At 43.3% G+C, this 23351-nt stretch overlaps 2 protein-coding genes across 10 annotated transcripts in view; both read right to left on the minus strand.

Annotated features, from left to right (window-relative positions):
• Nucleotides 1-11049, minus strand: part of usp54b (ubiquitin specific peptidase 54b) — a 55140-nt gene extending 44091 nt beyond the window's left edge. For 4 of the 8 annotated variants that reach the window (XR_007114428.1, XM_047608958.1, XM_047608952.1 and 1 more), the window contains exon 1: nucleotides 10628-11049. The gene's annotated coding sequence lies outside the window, so the exon portion shown is untranslated. The remainder of the gene's footprint in view (nucleotides 1-10627) is intronic. The other 4 variants (XM_047608956.1, XM_047608955.1, XM_047608954.1 and 1 more) reach the window with 2 other exon arrangements.
• A 1255-nt stretch (nucleotides 11050-12304) lies between these two features.
• myoz1b (myozenin 1b) lies at nucleotides 12305-23351 on the minus strand. 2 transcript variants are annotated; one of them, XM_047610136.1, is made up of 6 exons: nucleotides 23183-23351; nucleotides 19948-20034; nucleotides 15471-15637; nucleotides 15323-15389; nucleotides 15032-15218; nucleotides 12305-12860 (listed from the first exon to the last, which is right to left on the minus strand). In XM_047610136.1, the coding sequence occupies exons 2-6, from the start codon at nucleotides 20030-20032 to the stop codon at nucleotides 12626-12628; spliced, it is 741 nt and encodes a 246-aa protein (XP_047466092.1). In that variant the 5' UTR covers nucleotides 20033-20034; nucleotides 23183-23351; the 3' UTR covers nucleotides 12305-12625. The 2 variants fall into 2 exon arrangements, with proteins under 2 accessions (XP_047466092.1, XP_047466091.1); XM_047610135.1 differs by having other exon boundaries at nucleotides 15323-15392.

Genomic DNA, 23351 nt, shown 5'->3' on the forward strand with positions numbered 1-23351 from the left:
GTTTATTTATAACTGACGATGACATGACTGCATCAATAGAACAATTATATCACTCATAGGATAAACACAGCATTAGCCATAGCATTAGCTGTAGCATTAGCCATAGCATTAGCAAGCTATATGTAGGCAAAAGTCAGATAAACTTTTAAAGTTTCTCAAAAGTTTAACTTTCAATTGTGTGTAAGATAATTAATAACTCGAATAAATATTTCTTGCAGACTATCACTGAAACAGTTTCAATCAATACTTTTTTTTATGGAGTGTGAAATGGCCAAAATTGCAACGTTACGCCTCTAATCTGCCTCATTGTTGTTGTTTTTTTTGTTGTTTTTTTTTTGGTGGAGACCAAAAACAGAGCTAAAAGCAGAGTGGTTTGTATTATTATTAGTCAGGTAGAGAAACACAACTGCATGTCCGTTAGATGTTAACACAGATAACGAACACATTGGCCATGACGTGAATGTAAGCAGATATGTGTTATGAGGTGGGGGCCTCCAGGTTGTTTAGAGGTTTTGCTGCCTCCCAGTGTTCTGAAATCAAATACTGCAGCTTTAAGTGTTTCGGTTTGCTTTTTGCACCATGATTCATGTGAAAACAAAAGCACACGATGTCACGCAGGGTAACACTTCATCAGTGATATGACATGAAATCTGTTATGTCATTTCGTAATCGGTACTTAGGGGACATCATCTGGAGCTTATGCTGATTCAAGCATCACTGTGCATTTCTACTGAACTTGTGTGTGAGAGTATGAGATGATAAAAAAATTTTTATAATTTTTTTTGAAAAAAAAGGACAGTCTGTGTGTCACCCTACAATATGTGTGCGTGGGTGTGAGTACATGAAGTTGCATAACACCACAGGGCAGTAGCGAACAGATCCGCAGTGCCCCCCACCTCCTCCCCCTCCACCCCCTCTCCGCAACTCCCTCCCTCCCTCCCTCCCTCCCTCCCATCCTTCCTTCCCCTATAGCTTCCCCACTTTTTGGCAAAGCTCCCCTCGCCTGATTGCCGGGTTGCGGTACGGCCACAGCACCCCCGCTGGCGAGGGGCCAGAGGGCGCAGGGATGCTGCGGCGGGCAGGTGAGCAGCGTGGGCAGTTGCTATGGCGACGGCCACACGGGACGGGACGGGCGGCGAGGTGGGGGGGGGGCGATGAGGGGGTGGGACGGAGGTAGGGGGTGACATCGTGACAGGGACGGCAGGGGAAATGCATGCGAACGAATGTGGAAGGAAACATTATGCAACTGTTAGGCAGCAACATTGCAATGTCAGTTCTATCTATCTATCTATCTGAATATCTATCTATCTATCTATCTATCTATCTATCTATCTATCTATCTATCTGTCTATCTGAATATCTATCTATCTATCTATCTATCTATCTATCTATCTATCTGAATATCTATCTATCTATCTATCTACTATCTGTCTATCTATCTGAATATACATCGTGTCCTCCATAAACAAACAAATCCAAATTGCCAGAGGATTTTATAAAGGGATTTGGCTGGCATGCCCCTGTGTGCCATTTTTCCTCTACAGCACAGCATCCTGAGCTTCTGTCTCAGCATACAGTGCGTGTGCGCGTTTCTGTGTGCGTGCACATGCGCGTGTGCATGTGCGAGCGTCTCCCGCTGAGCCTGTGTGGAGTGTGTGATCACACATCCTCTCTCCGACTGCACCCTACAGCCACACACAACCGAGATCGCCCTGGCGAGCCCTCGCACAAGCGCTGTTTTCTGCTGTTTTTGTGTGTGCACTGTGTGCACTGTGTGCGTGTGTGCGTGCGTTCTGGCCGTGCGTGTGCCCACATCTTCGGCTAGTTACCATGGAAATAGGCCAAGCAGCAGGCACGCGGGGGAAAAGCCGAACCATGTGATTTAACAGAGAGACACAGTGTGCTGCGCTGGTTGAGAAAGCACACGCAAACGCACACAAACTCGCACTTGCACGGTTGGGTGGGGGGTGGGGGTGGGGGGGTTGGCGAGTGATGATGATGTGTATTGATGGTGGAGACTTCCTGGAAGCCAGAGCGAGTCAAGGCACAAGTCAATCAAATTCCCTGACCCTGCACTGGCAAGCATAAGGAGACCAGGACCTGTGGATGCAGCCCAGACAGCGACTGCACTCAGCAGACATTTTCCACGTGTGATGTGGAGGTGAGGACACTGGTTGTACATCCAGACACTGTGTGTGTGTGTGTGTGGCAGCCTAGTGGAAATCACTCACACAGTGAGCACCTTTTCAGTTAAGGTGAATGGAACAGCATTTGCCATCCTCCATGTATTAAAAAAAATAAAAAATGAGGACGTTATTTTTGTTTTAGTTCATTTGTCTTTTTGGGAAGTTCATTGTCGTATTCATTCATTCAAAATTCATTGAGTGTAATGTCTTACTATAATCATGATTTAAAGGTTTCTTACTGTATTAAACAGGTCAGGTTAAACTAAAACTAAATGAATCATGTACGCCGATCAGGCAAAACATTATGACCACCTTCCTAATATTGTGTAGGTTTCTCTTGTGCCTCCAAAACAGTTGTGACTCATCGGAGAATGGGTCCTTGGTGTTTGGTAGCAGGATGTTGTTAGTGTGTGTCCTTTGGGTCCTATGGGTTGAGGGGAGGGGGCCTCTGTGGATCATCCCACACATGATGATCAGTTTGGGATCTAGTGAATTTTAGTTTTTGTGTCTGTGTCAGGCTGCATCCTGGTGGGGATGGATGCTGCCATCAAGTAGTGTCGTTACTATGGGGTTGAGGGTGTCTGGTCTAGGTGGGTGGTACATGTCCAAGTAACAGCCACATGAATGTCAGGTCCAGAATTCTCACAAGATATTATTTATTTCACCTGTCAGCGGTCATAATGTTATGTAGAGGAAATTTAAAAAGTACAGGGCGGCTTCAAGCCAAAACCAAGCCAAAAGTTTCCCAGCAGAACACAAAGCATCATTTACTTCTCCAGTCAGTGGTCATAATGTTGTGGTTGATCAGCGTATAATTTATAATGGTGGCAGTTTCAATTTTAACCCACTGAGCAACAAAAACAAAAAAACAGAAACAATGTTCGTGTGATTTGTCCATCTTGCTTATACATTAGAAACCTCCCAAGCACGATTTAGTCCAATAACACGACAAATTACAGCCTCAAAACAATCACAGAACTCAGCGATTAAAGCACAAGGCTGATAATATTTCACAGTTTGGAAGATACTTCATATGAAGATTGCCCACAAACTCTTAAAACACATTGTGATAAACGTGGACACTGTGGTTTATCATGCTGCTGTAGCGCTGGAACAACAAATTAAAAAATGGTTCCCAACAAGTTCACTACTTTACTGCAGTTTTTTTGAAGATTGCTCAAATTTACTGTGCCCAGCTACTTTACGCAATTACTGAGACTGTGTTTAACAGTGAAACTATACATGAGCCGATGAGACGGGGGCAGAGATAGAGAAGACAAGTCCACACTGTGAAACAGTGATAGTTTTGATGCTGTTGTTGGATTTGTTGACAATAAGAAACCTTATTCTTTAAAAAGTGAGGCAATTACAGAGCTGGCATATTAGCCAGGTGTGTTGGATTGGATTGCAATGAATATTTTATGTCAAATGATGGAAATCGGGTAGTTTTGAATTTTAGTTGGGTAGGTGAATAGAACTTGGACTGGTTTGTGAAAACGTTGGTGCTTTTTCTGCTGATCTTGTGTGCTTGTGTGGTTATGTGAGTATAAGGAAGATTGTACGTTGTCACAAACAAACTGTAGAAGAGTGTACCACATGGCTTCATAGTATCTTGAGGTGGTGAGTAGTTGTGGTGGCTGGATGCATCTGTTTGTTTCTGAATAAAAGCTATGCTTTAACTGCATTGCTTTTTATGATATGGGCAATCTTAAAATGCTAATTGAGATGTTTTGTTTTGGGCTGGACACCATCAAATATATCTGGGAGCACTGACGAGGTGGCTGGACTAAGGTTAATGCAATCTGGCAACTCACTGGTTGTCATCTGGGGACAACACGATACGATCTAGCCAGCATATATTCACACAATACATGACGAATATCCAGGCCAATTCTTTCCGTACTGTGCGACAGCCCGACCAGCAAACTGAGAAACAAGATTGGACCTGGAGCAGAAAGACTATAGAGAAGTGTATCACTGGACAGTTCGGTTTAAAGAAACACCGGCAATAAAAGTGGTCAGAGACAGTCAACAGTTGGCTTGTGTAAGAGGCGCATAGAGTTACTATTAGCATTGGAGTTTTGGGAGCTAGGAATAGCTACAAACAATCATACAGAACTCGGTTGGTCTACACTTTATTATTTCTAGTTCTAGTTATTGTGAAGATATTTGTACACTATCAGTCAAATGTTTGGACACACATTCTCATTCAATCCAATGGGAAAGTCAGTGTGTTTACATGCACACCTTAATCGAGCCACGCTCCAAATTTGACTTCCTGATTGCCGTCCTTTCCAAGTTTTCATGCAACAGAGAAAATTTAATAACTGACAGGAACATGTCCTCCTCCACACTAGGTAGCGATATGTGTATTTTTAGCAGGTTAATACAGCCCCCTTTCCAGTTGACCTATTACGTCATATAATAAACAACTGGAGTCTAATGTGGCAGACCGGCATTTCAAACAACAAGATGGATAAGAGTACAAGTTTTTTAATCGCATACGTAATGTGCACACTACTTCTGGTGCAGATAAGATGTCGCTATCCCTCAGGTGAGTCTTCTACCGGCTCTGTTTACCTTCTTCTTCTGCAACTGGCTTTTTTTAATGTTTTTGTTCCGTGGGTCATACGCCAGCGTGGCGACTGTGGCGCATGCAGACACACGTTGTCCAGTTAAAGTCCAGTTAAGGTGTATACAGTCTTAATCGGATAAGGAGAACTCTTATATTAGTCGGACTAATGTGTTTAAATACACTTAAGTTGTCCAGTCAAAGTCAGATTAAGGCAATAATTTGTTTTTTTCACGCGCATGTAAACGTGCTGTGTCCAAACTTTTGACTGGTAGCACACATTTGAATGTTCAGACGAGATGAAGATGTAAAATGAGACGAGTCTTCTGTGTGCTCTTTGAATATTAATGCTTTGTTAACTCTCATTTCTCTCCTGGTTTGCTGAGGTAATCGGCCAATGAGAGAAAAACACACCCCACCGACGTTACAAAAAAAGGCGCCAACGGGGGTCCGACTACATGCGACAAGGCAGGACACTAAAACAACAACTAAAACACTAAAACAAGATGACAATGACCCAACACCAGCAAATAACCAACCAGCAGATTGGTGCAGCTTTAAAACCACTATAGTTGTCTGGTTTAAGCTATTTGCATGACAAATCCAATGTTCTTGCGTACATGTTGACAGGATATGACACAGACTGTTGTTTTACTACATCCAACCACATGCCATGCCTGATCCAGACTACACTTACAACAGAAACCAGAAAGCTGCCACTACCAGTATCTCTTAGCTACAGACTCTCCATATTCATATAGAGATTAGGTTTAGAGTCAAACTTCAAACAGATCAAAATGGTGTTTGTGAGTTTGTATCTGAATGGATGAGGCTCTCAGTTTCGACACAAGATGATTACTTGTCGATCAATAGAAGCCAGCGAGGACACAGCTGGGAGCACTGTGGACACACAGCTGTTTCTATGGTTCCTGTCACAACTATTACAGTATATAGTGATGCTATCATAACGTTACCATATACAGTGATGGCGATTTCCCCGCTAAACCAATTGGTGGATTGTCTCACAACATCCTGAGCTCATGAAGTGCCATGAAGAAGGTTTACAGGAAATTATTCAATGACAGACCAGGAAGGATCCCATAACATGACGCCTGTTAGATCCCTGGTGCACTTGAAACAGTAACTTTTCGTACCAGCAGGCAGACATAGTCTGTATTTGTCATTTAAAAAGGGGGAAACCAGAAGAGCTAGGGCAAGCTAGGAAGCTTAGAAGGGCTATAAACCGTCTGTGTGTACCTTGACTGCATTGTTAGCTTACTTTTGTCACTTTTCTGCTCTCGTGCACTGGCTGGCTAAGCTCAGGCAATCTCTCACAGATGAATTACCTGGAAAGGGTGAAAAGACCTGGCTCAGAGGCATCTTAAAGGTGTTAGATGGGGTTGAGCGCAGGCCAGTTTACTTTTTCCTCAACAAAATAGTGAAACGAGTCGGTAATGGACCTCACTTTGCAAAACAAGAAAGGGTATTTTACTATTTGCAGACTATTTTTATCTAAATGCTTGTAACAATCTCAGCACCAAGGTCCAGCTGCCTTTTCTGGACCTGGACCGAACAACAGAATCTTCCTCCAAAGGGACTGGTCAAATTTTAAGCCAGCAACTAGAGAAGTCTTTAAGCTCTTGAGACCCTGCGTCCTCATATGGGGACGTTAAGCTTTATTGTGGCAGCTTTCCAACTTCATTAAAACTTTTATCCTCATAACTGGATACTAGCTGGTTTAAAAACATGATAGTCATTTCAGTGGATACGTTCTGCAGCTGATCACTTAACAAAAGAGCAAAAATGTACAAAACCTCATCAAATTTGACAGATGAAACTTGTTTATTTATGTTTATCAACTTTTCTAGTTTAATATGACGCGCATACTCAAATACTCGTTTGAGGACATTGGGAATTCATTATTTGCAATTCTTTGCACAGCCATGTTGGTTTTACATTTTGTCACATACTGCTCACTTTATTATACAGTGAAATAATCCCCATGTCCACATAAAAGGACATATTTTTTGAATCAAAGACAATGCTTAGTTTTTATAGTCCTACTCAACCTAAATACCTTGGTGAAATTAAAAACTACCAAACTAAAGCTCAGGTCTCAGGAGGTTTAAATGACTAGTAAAAGCAGAAGGTATGCAAGTCCATGGGGGAAAACTTAGACGATTGGAGAATGAACTTTTAAACTCATTCTCTGCAAACTTTTATTATCACTAACAGCTCAAACCGCACAAGAAAAGCACATCTACGCACATCAAAGTTCCCATTTTATGTTTCACCTTCAGACTCTATGTGTTCAAAGTTGCTCAGTAATTCAGAGAATCAGCATCTCGCCCACTTCTCATTAAGTCCGGTTTGCCCATTTGTTTCTCGTTTTATGATCCTACTTCAGCCGTAAGGAATGTGCTCCACGACTCAAAAGCAGACATCGGTGTTGAGAATAAAACGCTATTGATGACACCATTATGGAATTTGGATTCTCTGCCCCTCTCTCCCCCCCTCCGTCCCTGCATGTTGCGGGTTAGTGTGGCTTGGTGACAGTGACACCAGTGTCAAGCAGACTGAACAAAGAGCTGATGCTGTCCCCGAGGACAATAGTCCGTCTCTCACGCCGCCTCCCTCCCTCTCAACCAGACATAAAGGCAAGAGGTATATTTATATAAATCCCTGGAAGAGGAAGAAGTCTCGATCTTCCACGAAGCGTGCGCTCCCTTTCTTTCTCCTTCGGCTGCACTTCCATTCGCTCCTTCCCATTCACTTCTTTCCTGCCTCTCACTTTCCTCCACTGACCTCTATTTTCCATTCTCATTCACTCTCTCCACCTCCTCTGCCCATTCATCTCTGTCTCTTTCCTTTCAGTTTCCCCGAAAAACTTCACATGCATGTGCCTCTCATACGCACACACGCTGTGGTTTCCCTCTAACTGGGTTATGTGTAACTTCAAATAGCCCTGGTTGACAATAGGGAGAGCCCAGAGTTCATCCTCCCCTCTGTGCCTCTCTTTCTCACCCCTCGTTTTCACAAGTTATACATGTGTGTGTTTCATGTATGCGAGTGCGTACAGTAGGAGCACGTGCAGCTGCATGTGCCAGCATATCACTATTTTTTATTTTTTTATTTTTTTTGTAAGCTTCAAGGTCATTTTCCTGCTCAGACTCTGTAACATTTAAGTGTGCCTCACAACGTAATCACACAAATACACACACGCACGTGCCAGCTACAGCCTCGATGAGACCCATTATAACCGTGACTCATGTGCACAGCCAATCCTATTAGTGTGAAACATAAAGAGGGGAGAGAATATTTGCTTAATATTTAGGCTATTACATAAGCATCCTTATTTACTTACGCATGCTGGGAATCATGCAAGTATTTTTTTTCCAGTTGAGGTCAGGGTAATGGGAGGAGAGGAGGAGAGGAGAGGAAAGGAAAGGAAAGGAGTAAGGGAAGAGGGGAGGTAAAGATGGGAGGCAAGAAGAATAGGATGGAAATGAAATGGGAGACACATAACGAAAGGAAAGGAAGAAACGAATAAGGGAAGAAAGGATGAAAACAGAGGAGATGAAGGGGATGGAAACGAGATAGAAAATTACTAGAGGAAAGGAAAGGAAAATGAATAAATGGAAAATAGAGAAAGGAAACAAGAGAAAAGGGGAGTAAAGTAAAGGAATGAGGGAAAGGGGCTAGAGGACAAATAAGTGAAATTGGCATGTTGGAAAAAGGGCAAGAAATGGAAGGGGAAAGGAAAGGAAAGGAAAGGAAAGGAAAGGAAAGGAAAGGAAAGGAAAGGAAAGGAAAGGAAAGGAAAGGAAAGGAAAGGAAAATTATAAGACTAGAGGAGTTGAAAAGAGAGAAGAAGGAAAAGAAAGGAAAATGGAAAAAGGGAGTAAAAAGGAGGAGAGAGGAGAGGGTGGGATAGAGGAGGACAGGGGAGAAATAAGTGGGACTTAAGACTGAATAAACAGCCCCGTGTCAAAGAGGACCGGTCATGGGAAAAAGAAAAAAAGAAAGAGCAGCCTAGTGGACGGTAAAGGTCACAGGAGACAGGCTGCGTGAGCGTCTCTTTCTTCTCCTCTGGTAATCCCACACATGTGGACCCAACCGCTGGGACGGAAACTCTCTGACAATAAATGGGAGACACAAGACCGGATCAGCCACACATGACACTCAGAGGACTGAAGGCGTATCTCACCGAGTGACTAAACTCAGACCTGTTAAACCAGCCTGAGCTCTGAGGGCGTCCACATCGCATAATACGTTCTGAGCGTTTAAATAAAGTCGCTGGTGAAAGCGTCGTGTTGAACTGAGAAGTTAACTTCCATTACTTTGAACGTTTAAAGAGTTGCACTGGCTAAGACCTCGTCACCTCGTGTATCCCAGCGTTAAAGCTGCAGTGGCGTGTCATGAAATATGGAAACATCCGCGTGTATGTGAGGACATGTCATATTTAATAAAGAGCTAAACTCAACGGAAACCATTAGCAGGCACCCATGTGCTTATTTGAAATTACAAGTGTACCTGCTCCTTCTAGAGCCGGGGCGCCAGGTTCATTTTAGTTTGGGGGCCACACACAGTCCAGTTTGATCTCAGAGGTGGGTCGGACCAGTTCAACAATAGCGTATTAACCTATAAATAACAACAACTCGAAATGTTTCCCTCTGTTTTAGTGGAAAAAAGTACATTATGAAAGTGTTTACTGTAATAAACTAGTCTGGTCTGGGTTTCAGTATGGTGTTGAGTCCACAACTCTTACTAAAACTGTGTGAAAACCTTGGAATAGCAGTTACATTTATTGGAAAAATTACAGTTAATGTCTTCAATGTAAGTTTTGCTCTTTGCAAATGCATTTGGACTCCAAGGCGAGCTGCTTTTGGCCAGCGGGCCCTATGTTTGACACCTGTGCTGTAAACTAAAGCTGACAGAGTTTAAATGTCAAAGATCAGTTTGGGAGGTGTAGGTGTGTGTGTGTGTGTGTTTGTGGTGTGTATTCCTCATGCTGTGGGGATATTTTATTTATGTCTCATAACACAGATTAAAAAAAAGAGCCCTTGCAAGGTTAATCATTACGGTTTAAGCGGTTAATAAGTTCGTTTAATGAGTACAATGAAGGGAAGGACACTCTCCCTTTTTCCTTTTTTTTTTTTTTTTTTTGTAGGTATTCACGTGTGTGCGCGCGCGAGAGGCACGCGGCAGAAGGCTGTGTCACCGTGTCTATGATGTGACCGTGGGGCTGCCGGAGATGCGGGCCAAAACTCATCAATCACGCGGATCGAAACCGCAACGTTAAATCACTGGAGGGCCCCCGGGAGCGCTGACAGACAGCGGAGCGTGGATCCGCCTCGGTGAAAGGCTGCACCCCCGCCTCCCCACCCCCCCTCTCCACCCCTCCACGCCACCAACCCGATCATCCATCAACAAGTCCGCCGCGCGGTCTCAAAGCAAAAACACGCAGTTACAGGACAGGGGGGGGGGAGCCACGCGCGAAGTGGAGGCATGTATACCTGAACTCTAACACCTGTAACCGTGGAGGGACCCCCCCACCAAAATAAATAAATAAAAAATAAATAAATGTGGTGCACCTGTGTTTGAGCAGAGGGTTACTTTAAGAAACCGTAAAACACGAGGGTGAGCCAGCTGCGCATAGGGAAATTAAGAATAAATAGAAATGAATGAATGAATTAGAGACGCATAGGGAGAGGGAAGAAGGGGGGGTCATGATGATGATGATGATGATGGAGAAGAAAAAGACAGTCACCCTCTGTCACATCAAGAGCACATCTGGGGATGATCACATCTGGCCGCCACGCTGACTGTCCCCCACCACCACCACCACCACACGTAAAGAGACACACACCTACTCTGTCCGGTGTCGCACGCGAGTCCTCGGTGTAGCCGTGATGGAGCCCGTGTAGCGTGCAGGTCTATTCACTCACCCCGGCCGCCGTCGCCGCCAGTCTCCGTCCGATCGCGTGTCCTGCCGTGTGATTTAACGGGAGAGAGAGGGCGAGCCGTGGGCGCATCCAGCCCCCACCAGCGCCATCCAGCGCTGCGGTCGCGGCACGCCGCTCTCGCGATACCGTGCGTCCATCTCCTCCCGGTTCTCTCCGCTCCGCTCTGTGACGTAGCGCTTTTACCGGGGCCCCGGTTGCTCGGCCCGATGCCGCCGCCTTCTGGGCACGAGGAGAGCGACGGCGGACGGGGATGATGTCACCCCCCGGTACGGCTCACCTGTTCGAGCACATCTCCAGCACTTCCTCCTCTTCCTTTTCCCTTCGTTTCTCTCTCTGTCTCTCTCTCTCTCCCTGATCCTCTCTCTCTCTCAGATGAGACATGCTGGCAGCAACATGCAGAGGACATCTGTTTAGTTTCTGTAACTGGAGACCCGCCAGCTCCAGTCCACAGTCACCAACAGAGACTATTCATAGAGCAGGTGAGAGGTCACGGGGACGCGTTTAGTTTGGCAGTGAAGGTGTGCGAGAGAGAATGATCATAAGTCAAGATCATAGCGACTTTGTAGCAGAAGCCCGTATTTAAATGTTGGTTTGTTGTCAAAGGGTAGTCATCCCCGGCCAGTGTTCTTGATCTTCATGTTGCTGAACATGTACACTGATCAGCCACAACATTAAAACCCCTCCCGGGAGAACATTGACCATCTTGTGACAACGTTCAAGCAGCAGTGTTCTGTTGGGAAACTTTTGGACCTGGCATTCATGTGGATGTTACTTAGACATGTGCCACCCACCTAGATCAGCAGGCACCCGTCAGGAACAAGTCAAAAACATCTCAAAGTGTTGACCTGGCCTCCAAATTCACTAGATCCCAAACTGGTCAAGTATTTGTGGGATGCACTGAAACGAGCCTGATCCACAGAACCCCCTCCCCTCAGCACAATGGATCCAAATACCCCCACTAACAACATTGCGTTGCCAGACACCACAGGACACCCTCAGAAGGCCCATGTCCGTTCTTTGATGAGTCACAACTGTTTTGGAGGCACAACGGGCTGATGGGTCCCTTCATGTAAGTTGGGTTCTGATCAAGCTTGCTCTGGAGACTTCAGGCCAGTTTTTGTAAAACATCTTGAGACAATTTGTGTCGTTACTGACACAATATGTATAAAATTGAATTAATGAAGTCCAAGTCCAGGAGTTGTGATGTGTTTGCCACCAGAAATGGTCGAAGAAAAGCAGTGTAATTGGTAGGTTTGTAATATTTATGAGTAAAATGGCTTCATCTCCAGCTGTGCTTTTACATTTCCTTCATCGAGTTATCAGGTTGTTAGAAACATTAGCCTTTGGTGTTTTGCCTTGTGGCCTACATCAGGGTCATCATCGTTTTGATCAAAGCTTTCCTTACCCCACACACTTTGGAAGTAGGTAACAGGTGTGTTTCTCACTCCCTTCACAGTTTCTTCGGCTGATTTTGTCAAAGACCTGATGACAACTTCTCCACCCACCCATAAGGGGACATGATCCCTTTCAGTAAAGATTTTACTCTGACTAGTACGTGCATAATGAAAAGCCGCCAAAAGTTCTGTAAAGGGTAAGTTTATTGCATAAATACATTGTTTTAAGAGTGCAGAGTGCTTATCTATTTCTATTCACACAGGTCTCATAGTAGCTCACAGTATGTAAAATTATAGTAAGACTCATTCATAATTGGGGATGAAAAGGAGACCAGGTTAGACACTCCTTCCTTTTCCATGAAGTCATTTGAAAACGTTCATTTTGTTTCCATGCAATAAAATAACGTGTTTGATGCAGTTTTATGCGAAAGTGTTACGAGTTCCAGTGTTTATTTTTCAAGCTACGTTGTACTGTAAATATATATATGTTTGTGTCTGCATGCGTGTTCACAGGTCGTCCGTCTCTCCGTCGAAGGGCATGTTGTCCACTTCCATGTGGATGTGTGAGTTGTCGTCGCTGCAGACCCAGCCGATGGGCGTGCGGTTGAACGAGGGACGCGAGCGCATGTCGGCCTGCATGGTGGGCAGAGGCTCCGGCTCCTCTGTGGCGGCGTTGATCTCTGGGAGCTCGAAGGTCAGCATCTTGGACGCCTTGTCGTAGCCGCCGAAAGGCAGGGCCGTCCTGAAGAGGCAAGAAGAAAGAAGTGTTTCTACAAAGCAGGAACCTTTGGAGATGGAAAATGAAGTCAGTTAATATGACTGTTTAAATCGTAGGTCTTCAACAGGGAGTCTGTGACCCCTAGGGGGTCCACGGAGGTACTGCATGGGGGTCGCAAAATCTTTGGTTGATTATAAATTTTTTATATTTTTTTTAATTTTCCACCACAACTTTATTTAAATACACATTAGCATGATTCCAACATATTTTAGTAAAGGTATAAATGGAGGCAGGAAGTGTTATCTTTCAATCAGCACTTCACTCATTCAGTGATACAGGATAGCACAGGTCGTATATTACACACTGAATCTGTCAGCTTCCCCACAGTAGGCGCCACCAGCTCCAACTCTTTACCCATTTTTGAATTAACCAGGAGTTTGGCAAAGTTAGGCACTGCCATGATTGCGACGGTCTGTGCCACCCACACTGAGCTTCAAAACCATGGGTGACGTCAGTGCGGGTTAAAAAACGTTAACAGATCCTGCGATAAACACAAAGAATACATCTGCTTTTACCTCGATCCACAACATTCGTCAGCAGCATCTGAATGGACGAAAACTCAGGATTCAAAGGAGTTTAAAATAATGACCTCGTGGCTGAAATGCTGCCTCGAGTGTAATAGTACATTTCTTAATGTCATAGATGCAGTGTTGACGGCACTGGATGGAAGAGGCTTTTACCGAATGAGTCAGTGAGCTGATGGTGCAGTTACTATATAAGAACATTACAGTACCATAAACAATACCTCTGTTCCATTAATGTTAAACAGCAGATGTCTGAAGCAGCAGTATTATCTAAACACAGCCTCGGCCAATGTGTATGTCCCCAGTTATCTCGGGGGTGAAACTGTTGTGTGCCTTGTTTTATGTTCTCATAAAGAGAGCCGAGGTCTCTCACCTAATAATGTCTTCTCTAATATAGTAAAGTTTTATTAAAGGAGCCCTCCCTGGGTTTTACGTGTCAAAAGCAGTTTACTTATGATGAGTAAACTGCCTTCACACCACACAGGAGCTCTGCCACATCTGACAAAATGACTCAGGTGACATTAGTCAAACTCAGTTTGAGGCTACAAACTGTTGACCCAAAGCCTGCCTTACAAATCCGGAGCACAGTTTGTTAGACATTTATGAGACAGTTTCCTACTTTGCAGCAATGTAAGAAGTCTAGTAACGTATCACCTGACCACATCTGAAGCCAAAAATGTTTGTAGCGTTTCTCAATGTCCACACTCTAGGACAAGACAGCACGCTAACACGCTAAACTGAGATGGCTAAACATCAAAACATCACTATGTTAGAGTATTAGCATGCTAACACGGAAATAAGAGAATATATGATGCAACAGGTAAATGTCAGCTTTGATGAACTATGCTATGTTAACACGTCTGTTAAGCAAATTGTTAAAACAAACATACTAAAAGCTTCTGAGTCATAGTAAGGGCTACGCTAAGCAAATACTGTACTCGCAGTGTAGCATGTTAGCTTGTGTACACTTGTTATATAGTTAAAAATACAACATATATTTTAGGATGAGAATGTGAGATTAAGAGAAAAAAATACAAATGTCAATAAATACAATAAAACATTTAATGTTGTTAAGCCTTGTTAATGGCTCTGTGCCCAGTATCAGAATGCTAGCATACTGTATCAGCATTAACACCAATTAAACCTTATAGACTGAATGATTGATTGAAAAGAAAATTAAGTTTAATATACATGATATATAAACAGCAATAATAATAATAATAATACATTTTATGTTGGCTGAGACTCAGATAGGTGGACCCGTAGTTGCAGGAGCTCCGCCGTGGAGTATTGGATTATTGCTGTCGATGAACGATGAACAATGAAAGACAAGACAATCCATGCAAGCACAGACTGCACCAACAGTTTATTGATCCTCATAGTTGCCAGGGATAATCCAACTGAGGCTTCCTGGTAGCAGTCGAACGTGAGGCCAGATAGCGGTAATCCATGCACACACACACACAAAGAAGAACTGATTCCACCGAGGCCACATTGGTGACTAAGTTGGGAGTAAGAACGGTTAAAACAGTTGCCTTTTTAAACGTCTTTGGGATTACCATGACCTGGATGACCTGGATCCTTCACAGAGAACTGTAAGTTACTCTGTACCTGTTGAAGCTCTTGAAAAGAGGCAGTTCCGGGTGCATCTGGATGGGTCCCGGCATGCAAGCCTTCATGGTGGCTTTCAGCTCCTCGTTGTCCTTCATGGCCCGTTCCCATGGCGATACGTAGGTGCGTACATATTCCTTCCTCCTCTTCTCCCTCTCAGCTTCTTCGTCCACTGTCTCCTCCACAACTAAGACACACAGCGGCAAGGGTGAGAGGACCAGAAAAAAAGTTAATTTATAGAATATTAACGGAAAGAAGGCATCTTTTAAGAGAGTGCATCCATCAACATACTTTCTTCCTTTGGCATCTCAGGCTTTGGTGGAATAGGAGGAGGGGACATGAGCAGGTTCTCGAGGTTCTGCTGGAAGATAAGAAAAGAACAGATGATGTGATCTTATCAGAACACAAATACACGCACACTGCATTTCCTCTCTCTCACCATGTTCTCGTTGGTTACGATGAACTTGTCCACTCTCTGCTGCCTCATCTTGAACATCTTGGACCCCTTGTTCTTGGACAGGGAGAGCTCCTCCAACATCACGTCTTTGGGCGTCTTGATCTTGGTACCCAGGTTGAGCTCAGCGGCCTCGGCGTCCGGCTCATCATCTGGAGGAAGAGGACGAGGACAAAATAGGTACAATTAACCTTGTGCACCCATATAGTGCAAAATAATACGATGGAGACAGACGCTCACCAAAATACCAACGAGGCAAATGGTTGAACATCGGTTTCATGTGTCAATGACATTCACTTGCAATTGATGCAATTTCTTCTTTCTTCTTTCTTTCTTCTTCTTCTTTTTTTTTTTTGACAAATTCTTACTTTCTCACAGAGCAAATGACACTGTCTACATATGAGATATAAAAGTTACTGTGAGATAATGGTAGCTTAGCTTAGCTTAGCTTATTTTAGCAGAAATGCAAGCAAGAAGTACTTTGGGGAAACAGACTGATTTTGCCAACACTCTCATATCTCATTAGCATGTTATATATCAACCAAAGAAGTAAGCAGGAAGCTTAAGCTAAGATAAGCTAAGCTATGCTAAGCTAACCATCTCCTGTCTGTAGCCTCATGTTTAGATAGTGCTTCTCTGACATGCAAAAAAATAAAAAATAAAATAAAATAATGAGCATATTACCTAAAATGTCAAACCATTTCTTTAAAATGTAGGAATGGAAATCAAGTCATTGTTTCCAAATGTGGATACTTCCTAAGCAATTTTTGTTATTAAAATAGCAGACTGAGATGTTGGTGCAGCCTTGTCGGCGGCAGAGTTATGCTCACCTAAGCCCATCTGGTAAATTAAAAAGCGGGTTTACGTTCCACCTCATGCCTGGTATAGGGTGATGGATGTATGGGACTGTAAAGGGCATGTTTTTTTATAGTCAGGCTTCCAGACCATACTTGTAGTGATAAACAGGAGCCAGAAACCAGTTGTGAGGTGTTAGAGGGTGTGTTCATGGGAATCCGGGGGAGTTGTAGGGGTTACTGGGCCAAACCAATACGGAGGAAAAGGACACAGGGGAATGTCATGGCAGGGTTTCTGGAAGAACAATTTATGGAGGGAAACCCTTATAACACGAGGCCCCGCTCTCGCCTCTGCTCTCTCTCAGTGATGGAGAGATCTGATGGATTTTACTGCTCCACAGAGCTCCCCATAAAACACACTTCTCATCCACCACATACACTCTGATATCATTCATAACACCTGGAGTTCAGCCATAAACACACACACGCACGAACACATCCATAAAGCTGGGAGTTGGCAACGCTACGCTGCAGAGAGCTGTTAGCAGTACCTCGTAAATCAGACTTGCACAAGTAGGTGTGTGTTAAGTGTGTGTGTGCGTGCGAGGGAGCGAAAGAAAGAGAGGGAGAGAATAATCGAGGCTGCTGAGCAGAGCGAACACTCCCGTGAGGATATTGATTAGAGTGTTAATTCAGAAGAATGTGAAACAGGAGCTGGTGCTGCTGACTGGGAGGAAACTGGACAGACTGACAGAAGCAGGGGGGGGGGGGGGGGGGGGCAGCAGACGGACAACATACATGAGTGACATGAACGGACTGAGTGACACAGTGGCAGTGATGGAGGATGGCTGTGTGGGCAATAACTGGAGCAAAACAAGGGATAAGCAGGATAAGCTCCAGACTGTCTGAAAGCAAATTGGCGGGAAAACGCAGATGTGCTGCAGATGTGACAGACGAAGGGGCCGCTGACAGACATTAGTAAGTGAATATTATATTGAATATTAGTGGAGAATATATATACGAGCTGCAACATATTAAAACGCGCTAAGCTACGCTAGCAGCTGATAAACCTGACGCCAGCGAAGGCCGATTGCGACGCGCCACAAAGACTACAGCCAACAGCCTTACATCCAGCTGGCATGTTCATCTGCACCTGCATGAAAGGAAATGTTCATAAACTGTTCGTAAGGCGAAACAGGAAGAGTCTACTAGCTAGGAGGGCTAGGAAGAGCCATGAACTGTCCTGTCGTTGCTCCTAGTGGTCAAACAAGATAAGAATCATGATGGAGAATTTCCCCTCAAAGTTAAGAGTCCTGGTAAAGATGAAAGGTTATTCATAAAGAATTTTAGCTCTTAAAAGAGCTCCTACGGTGAGATCTGCTTAGAGCAGGGAGGAGGACTTTCAAGAGGTTCAGGAGTTCCTTCCAGAGGAGAAAATGGAGGAAAGAAGAGGCAGGAGACAGTGACAGTGAATTAATTAATTGCTACAGATTGGATCGTGCAGGAATCCAGTCACAGAAATTGATGAAAGCGGAGTCATTTTACCCCCGTTGATACCAAACGGATGAAGTGCAAAAATGACCACCGTGGTAAATGAATGTAAGCAAATATATATACACAACTATCAGCATGTGAATACTGTGCAAGTGTGAGTTTTCACACATTTCGTAGGATAATTTTAAAGTATAGCTTACTTGTTATGTAATTTAGAACAACACAGACTCTACACAGATTAGATTCTATGATTAAGTCTATTGATTTGACGGCCTATTCTATGTCCATTATCATCAAACGTGTATTTTTAACTAGCTTTCATACCTAGCAACGGGGTCAACCACACCTCCTCCCTAAGATCAGAGTTCTCTGAGAATGTCCTGGATTAATCCTAAACTGAGTTAATTTTTAGGAGCTCTCTGAGAAGCCCTGGCCCCTCATGAATCATGCTCATCAGTGGTGTGCCTATTTAACATAATTTTGTTTACATTTGTCAACCATAGAGTGTATAAATATGGACAACGTATCCCCACTTCCCTGCTTCGGCCAACCTCACACTATTTTCATCTACGTCCACCGGTTGCAAGAAAATATTGGATTATATACTGCACTTATTATTATTATTTTTTTTACAACGCCCACTGCCCAAAGGGACTTTTTATGAAGTGGTTGGCATGGCAACTAGTAGCAGCCATTATGCCACATCCTGTTTCTATAGTGTCTAAAAAAAAAAAAATTATCCATGAAGGTGAGTCTTGATCATACATCACCATTTATGTTAAATAAAAACCCTAAAAATGACAGAAACTATCTTTGAAAAAAAAATTTACTTGTATTTTTGTGTTTTACTTTGACCCAAGTCTCATCCACTAACATGGAGGAGGTGGAGCTTATGACCTGTACTGCAACCTCCAGTCACCAGGGGGAGCTCTACTTGCTTTGGCTTCACTTTAGAGGAGCAGTTCCACCGTCCATCTTTATACAGTCTATGGATACAACATGCTGCGTAAACTAAAAAATGTCCGACAATGCTCAGTTTATTGTTTGCAATCTTAGTATAACGTGTTAGCACGCCAACATGTGCCCTTTAGCTCTAAACACAAGACATATACGATACATAGATTAACATTATGACACAATGAAGATAATAACTTCATCTTGGGAAGGTTGTGAAGGTCATTTGCTTAAAAGGAAACGTCATGGTCATCCCACAGGAGACGTCAGAATATCTCAATATTTAGAAGATTTAATTCAGAGGCGTCCATGTCAACCCATCCGACGTTTCAGTCTCCATCAACACTGTGACTGCCGTGCCCTACTCATGCAGTAAAACTTTACAGTTAGTAACTTATGTCTCCTCCAAAGTCTTCTGACATTTTGTGAAAACTTTGCGCGCTATAATTAGAAATAATGTTCTCTTGAGTTTGAACCATTTTAAGCTGCGCAGCAAGACTTTGAGCAGATGGACCAACTGGTGAGCCTGGCAGAACGAGCCGCGGTAAACACTTTCTGTTGGGTCTTTCCTGCAATAAGTAAAATCCCTGATGCACAGAAAGAGATTTTTGGCAAAAAAAGAAAAAGAAAATCGTGCTTAGCACAAGCAGCCAATGTAAACGAACAAAAGACACGGCACATATTGTAAAGTGACAGAAACTAAACTTCTGAAATATGTTGGTAAATTCAGCTTCCTATTTTAGACACGACCTATTAGGCACGTTTTTACAAGTCGCATTGATTCCAATTTAGTTGCCGCTTACGCAAAGAAATATGTCAGAATCCCCCTCTGGTATATTGTGTTACCTATAATGGTGACAGATTTGCGGCGGCTGTGCCATCTGATAATGACCCACATCCGTCCAAGAGATGCCACATGCATGTTCAATATTGTGTTACTGCTTGGAACAAGTGTCTGCCTCCTTATTTAATTGCAGTATCATGCAACCACATGCAGTGATTTACACCCACGCAGTTCAATTTCCACACGATGAGTGGGCAGATAGCAGACACACAGTAAAGATTTGACATTTACTGGGCTGGATAATCAGATCACATGGGAGACGGCAGAGGATATTTGAGAAAGTGGGATGACCAGCGAAAAGCTTCATGTTGGATGCTGTGTGTGAGTGTGTGTGTGTGTGTGTGTGTGTGTGTGTGTGTGTGTGTGTGTATTTTACCATTCTGGCTGATGTTGGTCAGATCAGTGATGATCTTGTTGGCCTTCTTCCTCTTGTTAGGAGGGACGGGAGTTGTGATAGGCATGGCTAAAAGACAGAACAGACTAATTATGTTCTCATAATAATGGCCACCATTAAGAAAAATACAGTGGCACAGTTTAAAATTTATATTTGAAACATTGACACTAAATCTTTCAGCTGCACTTGAATGTCTCCACCAGTGGTTCACTAATGAGAAAACGTCCTCCTGAAGAATTTCACGTCAAACTGCTTCATAAAAAGCAGAGAAATGTTTTTATATATTAAAAGTTTTAAGCTGCACTAATGAAATAACAACAATGGATCATCTGATGTTCTACGAAACATTTTATCGTCTTTTAGCTTGTTGTTTTAGTTTGATGACTTCACCCTTTCACTGCTTCTTTTTTTTTCAGTAATCGGGCTCTGATGAAATAATGTTACGTCGCCTACCTCCCACCCAACACCAGACAAAGCTGAATATATAAAGGTCGGTGGAGACCAGAGATAGAGCTATAAGGAGTGTGAATATGCTCTTACTGTGTCAGCGGACTAGAAGTTGACCAAATCATCCTCTAACACATTTTCCAGCATTTTTTAAATATGAGAAAGATCATATTTGCTCATAAAGGTTGCAAAACTTAAACTTTCCATTAACGAAATCAAGCCTCGATTTCTAACGGTTTTCAAAGCAGCAGAAAAATGATGTTGTCCTGCTGATGGATGGATGCATGTGTCTAGACGGTGTGGACAATGGATTTTCCACACTGGGCGTTTTTGACTACTTTTGGTTTTAGCTTGATATTTCATCTTAAAAACTCCTCACCTTGTTGCCTTGTTTGGGTTCATTCTTTTCAGCACAACCTCACGTGTGCCATTTTACAATTACTTTAAAAACTGCTTTAACACATTGGACATAAAACCACAATAAAACCATCAAATCTGAGTAGGAAAAAGTTAGATTTTTCACTGTAAAAACCTAAACATGTTTACTGAACCATTTTAATAACTTGGAATGAAAATCTAAAGTGTAAATTTCAAAAGCTTATGTGGAAATTCAACAAAGCTATTTATAACTACTTTCATTAAAATGCAGGAAATGACTGAATATAGCGTCACTCTCACAACTTTTCCCTTTTCCCTCTTCCTTAGCAACCATTGACACATCATTTTCTGATTGGTTGATGGGATGCATTTTTTCCACCAATAGGAAAGAGGTGTCATTTCGAGCATTTGAAGCAGGCTAGCGATCTACCACCGTTTCTCCCGTGCACCAACATGACGGAAATATTCCAGAAAAAGTAAGGCGTAAATTATTTATAATAAGCCTAGTTTTGGTTGGCCTGTCAATAGAATTTAAAAACTGGTGCATAGGTTGATCTCAGCACTTTAAACAAAAGTTGAAACGGTGATACAGGGACGCTGCGTCTTGCTGCTACGTCATCTTAAACTGATCATGTGATTTGGACGCACCGGCGCGTCCATCGACTCCAGTGAGTTAATTTCGCTCGTTGCACTGGTACCAAGTGGTCAAAAATATCTCAGGTCTGAACAGAAATGTATATCATAAATAATAATGATAAAAATAACAGCCTTAGAATAATAAAGTTATCTCACTGGAGATCCACAATGACAAAACGTTCGCTTCAAAACTGAAGAAAGCATCTTCAACTGACCTTAACACTCATTACGGCTTTATTATTACTAGCATAACTACTAATTGGTTTTATTTCGTATGTTTAACTTAACTGTAAATAAGCTGACATGAATGAATTCCTTTTAGAGTGTGTTTCAACAGGCAGGTGTTTCGCGGAGAGGATGACAAAATTAGCAATAAGATACTGGCAGGCAGAGAAACGTGATACAATAAAAGCGCAGGAAGACGATACAAATGTACTCCCAGGAGATATTTGAGAATGATGAAGTTGCACATCAGCCCCAGATCCCAGCCAAACCTCACAGGATTCCCTAATTAAATAAAACACACTTTAAAACATAGTGTCCAATCCCTGCATGCCCCCGAGGACACTAATTCCTGGTTGCAGCTCATGTCTCTCTTGACTAAGCGCTCAGATGGGGCCCAGCAGTATGTCGCTGTCAATTGCTCAGGTCGAAAGCAATTATGTAAAGCTGGAGGTGAGTCCCAGCACAAGGGAAAAAGCAGGAGGGCTCGTCTTCAGGGAGACAGTTAATGTAATTGCTTTTCATCCGCTGTAATTGAAGCTCATTTCCTAGCCGGGGACTCAGTCCTATGTGAGCTATTTTTATGAGCTTGTGTTCTATAGCACTGTCATCAGCACCAAACGTACATAGGACCGCACCAGCACAGATTTGCACCGAAATAGGTTTTCTCCTGTGATTAATGTGAGCCGGTGGCTGATGGATGAAAAAAAATAAAAAATAAATAAAATGGAGATTACAGGTGTTTTTGGACGTTCTGGGAAATGCAAGATGGAGGCAAACTGCTGCGCTGATGGGAACTACAGGAGCTGCGCCGCAAAGGGCCGGGCTCCTGTTACCGCCTCCCTAAGTGAAGAGGCGCTCCTGTCCCCCACGACATGCCTGTTTTAGCTCCAGATAAATCTCGAGGGGACAGCTGGGGGAGGAAGGGCATCAGTCAGCACATTCCCAAATACACACATACATCCCCGTGGACTAAAAACTCCACCGCAGAGGGCCACATTCCTCACCGGCTACAGTGTTAGGTAAGAAGCGGTGGAAGAGGAGGAAGCCCTCTACTTATATGTGCTTCAGATTTGTTTTGATTCATATTTAAATCAACTACTTGGTCAAGAAAGGTTAAATCGTTACGTTAAACTCAGATTATGCAGATAATTATGCATATATATTATGATATGGTATACATTTAAAGGCCCTCTTGAGCTATAACTATGACTTTTAACAAACAGCCCAGCCTGTAGTGCACTGTGAAGCATCTGCTTCTGATTTTTTCTCTCATTAATTGATCCACTTACAGAGGTCTCCATTGGCCACAGGCAGGAGCTCCTCCTACTCGTCCTGCAGCCAAAAACCACTGACCACAGAACTCAAACAATCTCAACTATAATCGTCAACTCGAACTTAACACGGACTCTGAATTATCTGAAGCATCAGTGGCCGTCAATGTCAGACAATCCACAAACATTCAAGGCACGTGCCAGGGAGATTTCCTTGGACTTCATGAACGCCCATCGCACACGTTTCTCCGCGGTCTTACCTTTCAGACTCGGTTATCTACAGGAAGACGCAGGTCCCAGAGGAACAGGAATCTAGATTCCCAGGTAGATTTGAGTCCCAGATCTTGTTTTGCACTGCCTGCCCTCCTCTTCGGCCCGCAGAGAGTGAAACCCTATCAGCAGGGTTGTTCCAGTGCTATGGACCAGGCC

The sequence above is a fragment of the Mugil cephalus genome, chromosome 16 (genome assembly GCF_022458985.1).
Source record: "Mugil cephalus isolate CIBA_MC_2020 chromosome 16, CIBA_Mcephalus_1.1, whole genome shotgun sequence".
In the NCBI taxonomy this organism is placed as follows: domain Eukaryota; kingdom Metazoa; phylum Chordata; class Actinopteri; order Mugiliformes; family Mugilidae; genus Mugil; species Mugil cephalus.